General features: G+C 35.5%; 1 protein-coding gene across 1 annotated transcript; it reads left to right on the top strand.

Moving 5' to 3' along the window:
• The first annotated feature begins 428 nt into the window (after positions 1 to 428).
• On the top strand, positions 429 to 5,760 carry LOC131014687 (uncharacterized). Its single transcript, XM_057942738.1, has 6 exons — positions 429 to 734; positions 1,300 to 1,795; positions 2,332 to 2,523; positions 3,358 to 3,387; positions 3,486 to 4,589; positions 4,869 to 5,760. The coding sequence occupies exons 2-6, from the start codon at positions 1,361 to 1,363 to the stop codon at positions 5,418 to 5,420; spliced, it is 2,313 nt and encodes a 770-aa protein (XP_057798721.1). The 5' UTR covers positions 429 to 734; positions 1,300 to 1,360; the 3' UTR covers positions 5,421 to 5,760.
• The last annotated feature ends 3,176 nt before the right edge of the window (positions 5,761 to 8,936 follow it).

Raw genomic sequence — 8,936 nt, 5'->3', positions numbered from 1 at the left:
TCCCAAGGGGACACTCTTACAATGGTTTTGGTATAATTAACTAGTAGTCCTGCTAGGGCCAGTCCTACTTAATTGTATGAAATTAGTAGAAAATAACCCTAGATAGGACAATGCATATTATATGTGCATATTTATTATAATTAAAGGGGAATGTTCTTTTGCACATAAGTGTGCACATTGATTTATAGCTAAAATTATAATGTCTCATGTGTAGCCGTTTGTAGTTGTACACCATCTCAGATAATAATTAATTCTGAACTAAACAAATTAATATTATTTAATTTATAATAAAGTAGTATTACATTATTAACTATACTATGACATACAAAAGTATAACGCGACTTCTGCCATGAAAAATTGAAAATCAGAATTATAGGGTAAAAACTATGTTTATTTATTTAAGGATAATTCTGGGATGGCAACAGATAACAATAACCAGATAATTTATTGCATAAAAAACACTCCAGCTAGATTAACTCCGCCACCAGAACAAACCCACGCGCCACTCCTCCCACAAAAACTGACTTATCACACACCATCTATTCACTCTCACATCAAATCATTTCAAACCCTTTTGGTTTCTGAATTTACTCCGAAATTATCAGAGTTTCTGATAAATCTGCGTTTAAGTGTTGATTTAATCAGTATTTATTGGAAGGAATCCCGAATCCGAATCCGATTCCGATTCCGGAATCCGAATTCGTTCTTCATCATTGCCGGATCATCAAAGACAGGTCAGATTGCATATTCGGATTCGCGGTTTATTGTTAACAGTTGAATTACTCACAATACTGCCTAATTATGATTAATTAGTAGTTTCTCTGGCGGGATCGCGCTGATTGTTGATGTTTTGGTTGTTAACTTGTTGCGTTGGATCGCAATGTGTGAAGATTTGTTGTTCACTGTTTTGTGTACTAGTTTAGCTTGACATTGAGAAGCAGAGTTCGATGCAGAGGAGTGAAAAGTGAAGGGGGCTTTTTTCCCCCTTCCCTTTCACAACTTGAAAAAGCAGCTTAAGAAAGTAGCTTTAATTTTTATTTTTTATTTTTTTGATTTAAGCTTCGTTAAGTTGAAAGCGTACAGTTTATGTTAATCATAGTAATAATTTCAATGTAAAACCGATAATTTGTTCCCTTAGTATGCAATGTGATTTTTTTTTTAAGATTTCATTTTCGTGTTTTCCTTGTTTTCTATGATTTGAAGTGATGAAGTATGTGCGTATTGGAACAATTCCGAGTTCTGCTTGGTTTGCTGTTAACGCGTGCTTTGACGGTTTTTTGCTGTCCTTTTCTTTGGCAGATTTGTACAGTATGCGCGCATTGGTGCATAAATTACTCAATCTTAGATTGTTTATTTTGTAATGCAATCACTGATTGAGAGTGGCAAAAAGAAGAATCTCAAACGTTCGTGGTTCGAAATGCCTGTAACTGACACAACTGTTGCAAATGCGCTGGACAATTGCACTATATTTCCTGTTGAAGAGATAGCACAGCATCCTTTACCAGGTTATGGAGTGCCAACTGCAATTAGTTTTAGCCTCGATGATTGTCTCATAGCATACTTGTTCAGTCAGGATCAGACTTTGAACAGGAACTTGTTTGTATTTGATCCCAAGAGTGGGAAACATGACCTGTTCTTTAGTCCACCAGATGGTGGTCTTGATGAAAACAATGTATCTGCTGAGGAGAAATTGAGACGGGAGAGGTTAAGAGAGCGAGGCTTGGGAGTGACACGCTATGAATGGGTAAAGACCAGCCCAAGGAGAAAAAGACTTATTGTGCCTTTACCAGCTGGGGTGTGTTCCCTAACATCTTATATCTTGTTCATGTGTTATGAATTTTATCATAATGGACATTCGACATTCTAATTTGGTGAAAGGGGGATCATCAAATATTCGTGTCTTGCATTCACTCTACATTTTTTCTCTGATTAGGATGGGTAAATAAATTTAATTAGCAAATCAGACAGTAATGTGAAACACTAGTGTTGCCCATCATTTGATTGCTGATTTATTTATTTATTTATTTTTTTTTTTCTGACTGAGATTCAAAACAGTACTTGGAAATATGAGCTTTCAAATCATCTTGGTTGCAGTGACTAGTGAAAGAAACCATGGAGTTTCTTCCTTGGTGGCAGTTTCCATACTTTCTTGAGGAAAATTTCTGATGAAGCATAATTCATAGCATTAGCTTGTTGTCATTTTCATTATTTAGTTAAATTTTGTTCTGTACATGTTCTGTTTGTTACCTTGTTTAACTTATTACAGGACTTAAAAACCTAAGGTTTCTATTACTTACCATGAACTAAAGCACAACTGCTACGTGTGAGCAGATCTATAGTCAGGAAAATGATGACAAGACTGAACTCCTGATCCCAAGTGCCTCTGGTTCGCCGATTATAGACCCACATCTCTCTCCAGATGGAACCAGACTTGCCTATGTGAGGGATAATGAGCTTCACGTGTCTAGCCTTCTATACAATGTGTCAAAGCAATTGACTGTGGGCGCCAATGAGAATGCTATAGTAAGCATCAGGTTCCATACTGCGTTTGGTTTAGTTTGTCTCCTAGTATTTGGGCTATTTGAGTACTACGGATATATGCCTAGTGATTTGTATTTATATCAGTTTAGTTCTCATAGATTTCCCCAGTTCATTTCTGCTGTATGTTTTTGTAGATCATCTTAAAGGGAGTTGGATTTTTGCAACTTCGCCTTTTTATTTAGGGTATGAGTATGCCATTCACTTTTCTTCTCAAACAACAAAAAGATAAGAACAAATAATAAATAAATAAGATTCGTATAAGAAAAAAGACTTTATATATCATTTAACAAATTGTAAGTACTTATCGAATACGTATTAAGTTAGTTGGTTTGACCTTTTCCATTTCACTTGATATGATTGCCTATTTTGTTAAGACGCCTTGAGTTCCATTTATCTTCTGATTTTGAGTTAAAAGATATCCTTTTGACATGTTTCATGATCCCTTGCTAGGAGATCAAAATGAGTAATATCAAAGTAATTTTTTTCCGTTTGGTGCTTCAGAGAGAATAATGATAGGCTAAGGAACCTCAGAGTGGGAAATAAGATCCTAAGCGAATGAGAACAGGGTTTCTCTTTGCTTCCACCCTTATCCCCAGAAAAGCATACACATTATCATTCTCTTTTCCATGGGTTCTAGTCCTATAGAAGGTTAATAATCTCCCTGGATTGCCATATTGTGTTATATGGTTTTCACAAATCTGTATGTCTTATGTGTCTCTTTTCAGTGCTAAAGTCATAGCTCACTAAAAGAATTAATATGTATTTCATTTGTTTACTGCACAAAATTGACTCAAGTTTTTTGTGTTGCTATTTCAGACACATGGGCTTGCTGAGTTCATTGCACAGGTAGGTTACTGCTGAAACATGAACTTTTTTTCTTTCCCAATACGACAAAGAAAAAACTCAAAGAAAGGCTAACCGAGATGTATCTTTTCTTGCTGTAGGAGGAAATGGATCGGAAGAATGGTTACTGGTGGTCATTAGATAGCAAATTTATTGCATTTACTGAGGTTGATTCATCGGAGGTACCTCTCTATAGGATCATGCACCAAGGCAAAAGTTCAGTGGGCTCCGATGCACAGGAAGATCATGCATACCCTTTTGCTGGCGGTCCAAATGTGAAAGTCCGCTTGGGAGTTGTTCCTGCCACTGGTGGACCAGTTAGTTGGATGGATCTTCTCTGCGGAGGAGAGCAGGCGGAAGATGAAGAATATTTGGCAAGAGTCAATTGGATGCACGGAAACATTCTTACTGCTCAGGTGTTGAATCGAACTCAGTCTAAATTGAAGATCCTCAAGTTTGATATCAAAACTGGGCAGAGGGAAGTAATTTTGCAAGAAGATAGTGAAACTTGGATAAATTTGCATGATTGTTTCACCCCTTTAGACAAATTACCTCATCGGTCATCTGGAGGATTCATTTGGGCAAGCGAAAAAACGGGATTCAGACATTTATATTTGTACGATTCTGATGGTGTGTGTTTAGGACCTATTACTCAAGGTGATTGGATGGTTGAGCATGTTGCTGGTGTAAATGAGGCTACTGAAATTGTGTATTTCACTGGAACCCTGGATGGTCCTTTGGAATCACATCTTTATCGAACGGAGTTGTTCCCAGATGCGAGCGGTTCCTTGCAGACTCCCCTAAGATTAACCCATGGAAAGGGAAAACATGGTGTTGTGCTTGATCATCAGTTGCAAAGGTTTGTGGATATCTACGATTCCCTAGGTTCGCCTCCCAAAATAACGCTACACTCGTTGCAGGACGGAAGCTTCATTGCTTCTGTTTATGAGCAGCCCATCCACATTCCCAGGTTTAAGGAACTCGCACTTGTGCCTCCTGAAATAGTTCAAGTGAAGGCTAAGGATGGAACCACCTTGTACGGGGCACTATATAAACCCGATACTGCAAGATTCGGACCACCACCTTACAAGACAATGGTTCACGTGTATGGTGGTCCCAGCGTACAGCTAGTCTGTGATTCTTGGATAAACACTGTCGACATGAGAGCTCAGTATCTCAGTAGTAAAGGCATATTAGTTTGGAAGGTTAGATTTTTTGTTTTGCTTTCGGGAATCCAATTTTTGATGCTTTGGGTTGCATCTAATCTTGCCACTTATTATTTTCTTTTGGAATATATTCTATCTGCGGTCCAACACACAAGCATACTTTAAATGCTTTCATATGCTCTGAATTTTTGTCACTTAATTTTCCCTGTTTTCTTTATTAGTTTAAAACTTTTTTTTGAGACGTTTATTAGTTTAACTTCTAATAAAGGAGATGATAGTTTGATTTATTTCTTATTCTGGCTGCTATTCCTGTATCAGATGGATAATAGAGGAACTGCTCGACGCGGGCTCAAGTTTGCAGGTGCGCTCAAGTACAAATGTGGCCAGATTGATGCTGAGGATCAACTCACTGGAGCCGAGTGGCTCATCAAGCAAGGGTTAGCTAAAGACGGCCATATTGGACTGTACGGATGGAGTTATGGTGGATATCTCTCAGCAATGGCACTGGCAAAGTTCCCCGAAGTATTCAAATGTGCAGTTTCAGGTGCTCCTGTGACATCATGGGATGGATACGACACATTCTATACAGAAAAGTACATGGGAATGCCCTCTGAAAATGAATCAGCCTATTTACAAAGTTCTGTTATGCATCACATTGACAACATGGAAGGGAAGCTGCTCCTGGTGCATGGGATGATCGATGAAAATGTGCATTTCAGACACACCGCGAGGCTTGTCAACACACTTGTGGCTGCCAGGAAGCCTTATGAGCTGTTGATCTTCCCAGACGAGCGCCACATGCCTCGTGGAAACAGGGACCGTGTATACATGGAGGAGAGGATCTGGGATTTCATCGAACGGAGTTTGTAGGCATATCTCATTCAGCATTTGCATCAGAAATGAAACTGCTTTGTTGTCCAGGAAATTCAGGTTTGTCGATTTGACTGAGCTCGTTGAAGATTGAATGTGAAATAAAAATCTGGTGGTGTACATAGTTGATGAAGTCTGGGAAGAGAAATAGTTTCATTTTATATCTACAAGGACAAGAAACACATAATAATATTTAAAATAACTGGCGATCCAAGAAATTGTAGAGTTGGACACTATATGTAATTTGACAAAGACATGCTATAGGGATGTATGCACTCACCCAAACTTGCAGCTTTTTCTTTGAGCTTAACTTTTTCTCGCTTTGAATATTTTGTTTCAATCTCGAGTTTTCATTTTATAATTGGGTGTTATGCTACGGATCATTTCTACCTCGAATTTCGCATATGAATGATATTGTTGCACTTGATTATCATTGATAGTGAAAATCTCTTTTTCCCTCAAGAGAGAGACAGAGTAAATGGGAAAGTTATATTTGGTTCCACTATCATATATTCAGAGGCGTAGCTTGTTGTGGGAAACCAAAATTCTATTTTATCTCTATACTTGTATATAAAATTCGAACAATAGTCTCCCGAGTCCCGACTCTCCCAATAAAAAAATTTCAGCATCCGCTACTGATCATATATTATTCGATGGACATGTTATGTGACAATTTTTTATAATGTATGCTAAAGCAACAAAATAGTATCTTATATTAATAAAATAAATAGAAAAAAAAATGTTTTTTCAGCCAAAATCTTATCTCAATCTTCAAGAGAGAATTATGTTACCAGTTACCAAGTCAAATAATTAAATTAACATGACAAGGAGATTGCATATGCCTATGAGAAACTGTGACATCCATTTAAGTTGGTGCATTGACCATAGGAGATGGCAGAATTCATTGACATAGCCTGATCCAAGAGATGGTGCTTGGCGTAGTATCGAATTTTTTTTATTCCTGTCCCCATAAAAAAATGTTCCCAACTTTATTCTTAGAAGTTAGATACAAAAACCATAGCTAAAGGAGTGCTTTCTTTTTCTCATTCCTTTTCCTATTATTTCGTACTATATCTTCACGCAAGTTTCTAGCAAATTTGAGAGATCAAGCTTTTTCTCAAATTACTATGGGATAGATGCAATCATATTTTCATAAAATTTTAATAAGCATAATCGATGCTACATATAGTGCAATACCTTTTTTTTAATCAATCCTATTCCTACATTACATTCCATGATGCCCCGATTCCCAAAAAAAAGGGGAAACATATACGTATACACGTACGAAGTCCACCGTCCACGTGATGTGTCTCTAAACTTTTCATTCTTGTGCATGTACGATGCAAAGAAAAAGTGAAACACATAGATGAATTTATTTATTTTAAAGAATTTATTTTGGTTATATATAAATTAATGTACCAAGCACACCTTTGATGAATTGAATAATTTACGAACTTGCTAGATCATATCATCTTATAATACTTCAAATACTCTGCCAAAAATATTAGTAATATTTTAAATCTCATACCAGTTACCACTTTTTTTTTATATATAAACTACACAAATAAATAAAAAAATTTAAAGAAATCTCATACCACTTTTCTTCTATCACAAGTGTGAAGTGTAGCGAATTATTGAAAATATCAATTAAAATCATGAACTATCACTAATTTTTTTATAAACGGTATTGAACTACTGAAAAATAATACTCCTAGTTCATCATAAATATCATGGGATTTATTTTCTAATTTCGGACGTGGTTCGTCGAATCTCACAATAAGATTATAATTAAATTTTTATAAAAAATGACTTGGCCCGATTATCAAAGTTGATTGCGGCTATGGTCATTTTTTTTATAAAGTTTAGTTGTCTATTCGTTCCATTGATAATGACTCACTTTCTTTTTTAGTCTGTTCCACTGATAATAAGATGTTTTAAAAAAAGAAATCACAGTACTCTCTCATAAAAATATATGGGCACCCCATTTTCTATCACACCGACGAGCTACCTCACCTTTTCAGAACTGGAAAATGAATCCTAGGTTCTAGTATTTGATAAATTAAGGATAGGATTTCAATTATATTATTGATAGTACAGGATTTTTTTTATGAAACAATAGCAATTTGTAATTTAAAGTGATACTTTCAATAATTCTAGACAGTTTATAAAAATAAAAATAATTTAAAATTTAAAATAATATTTTTCCAATACTCAATCCTAAGTTCAGATTGTTATCCAAAATAAATGACCACTTATAGTTTTGTGAACATGATACTAGTATTTAGGTGCATATTTATTTTTCGATAATAATACTTCTTCCTAAAGTTGGTCCATCTACCTGTACCCTCTAAGTTAAATAATTCTAAAATTTAGGTGTTTTAATTTTGAGCCGATCCATTTCTAGCTCTGTTAAATAGTCTGCCCAATAATCAACATCATTAAAGTGTAAGACTATAGTACATGCCCTACATTGATCAAAAAAATACATGCCCTACAATATGTATTAGAGGTCTAAATCTAATTAGATGAGAATAAAAAGTCGATAAATAAATAGTCGTACTAAATTTTCAATTCGTCACGAGACTTTAGCTAGGTCTTGTTTCATTAATTGAAAAAAGTATTCGTATGAATCCCCAACATTTACTATTCACATCGGACGTTACCGACTCCAAAATTGTACTATCTTTTTGTTTCAATTACAAGAAATATCTATTATATAATTAAATAAATCATTCGCATGTAGATAAGATCTCTACACCACATAATGGTAAAAAAATAATCGTATACATACGAAACTACTACACCACGAGATCTCTACACCTACACCACATAAAGGTTGAAAAACTACACCGCACGCAAGCGGGACCTCTACATCACATTTGGTGCGAAAATAATCACATGCAGATGGAACCACTACACCACGGAACCTCTACCTCTATATGACTATATCACATAAAGGTGAGAAAACTACACCGCACACAAACTGACTTCTACACCACATAAAGGTGGGATAAAATTACACTGCACGCAAACAGGACCTCTACACAACATAAAAATGAAAAAATAATCACAAAACTACACTGAATGCAAGCGGGACTTGTACACCATATAAATATGAAAAAATAATTGCACATAAGCGGAATCACTACACCACACCGCACGCAAGCGAGATTGAACTTAAGATCTCTTACAAAGAAAGTTTTCGAGTGCCTCAACTTTGCCACATGAACTATGCTTTATTGGCGAGTCCAAAATCATACTATAAGACTGATTATTTATTTTTCATGAAAAAAAATGAATATTTTTATCCAAGAAAAAAAAAATGAAAAAAACGCCTAACATGATATCAGATAGACGACGAAGATCACATAATATGTTATTAGTGTTGTTGGATGTGGAATTGTGGACTCACTATAATACGAAGACGAAAATAAAGTACAATCGAAAAAATTAAATCTCTCTACCCACCAAAAGATATGCATTTCAATAATATTTTAATAAATTCGTTGAGAATTG

The sequence above is a fragment of the Salvia miltiorrhiza genome, chromosome 3 (genome assembly GCF_028751815.1).
Source record: "Salvia miltiorrhiza cultivar Shanhuang (shh) chromosome 3, IMPLAD_Smil_shh, whole genome shotgun sequence".
NCBI classification, from domain to species: domain Eukaryota; kingdom Viridiplantae; phylum Streptophyta; class Magnoliopsida; order Lamiales; family Lamiaceae; genus Salvia; species Salvia miltiorrhiza.
Note: the sequence above shows the minus strand (reverse complement) of the source record. Positions and strands in the feature narration are given on the sequence as shown.

Excerpts from the sequence above, each read along its gene's own strand:
- LOC131014687 (XM_057942738.1), top strand. The coding sequence starts at position 1,361 with ATGCAATCACTGATTGAGAGTGGCAAAAAGAAGAATCTCAAACGTTCG. Across the intron at positions 3,388-3,485 it reads TTGCTGAGTTCATTGCACAG|GAGGAAATGGATCGGAAGAA; the intron begins GTAGGTTACTGC and ends TTCTTGCTGTAG. Across the intron at positions 4,590-4,868 it reads AAGGCATATTAGTTTGGAAG|ATGGATAATAGAGGAACTGC; the intron begins GTTAGATTTTTT and ends TTCCTGTATCAG.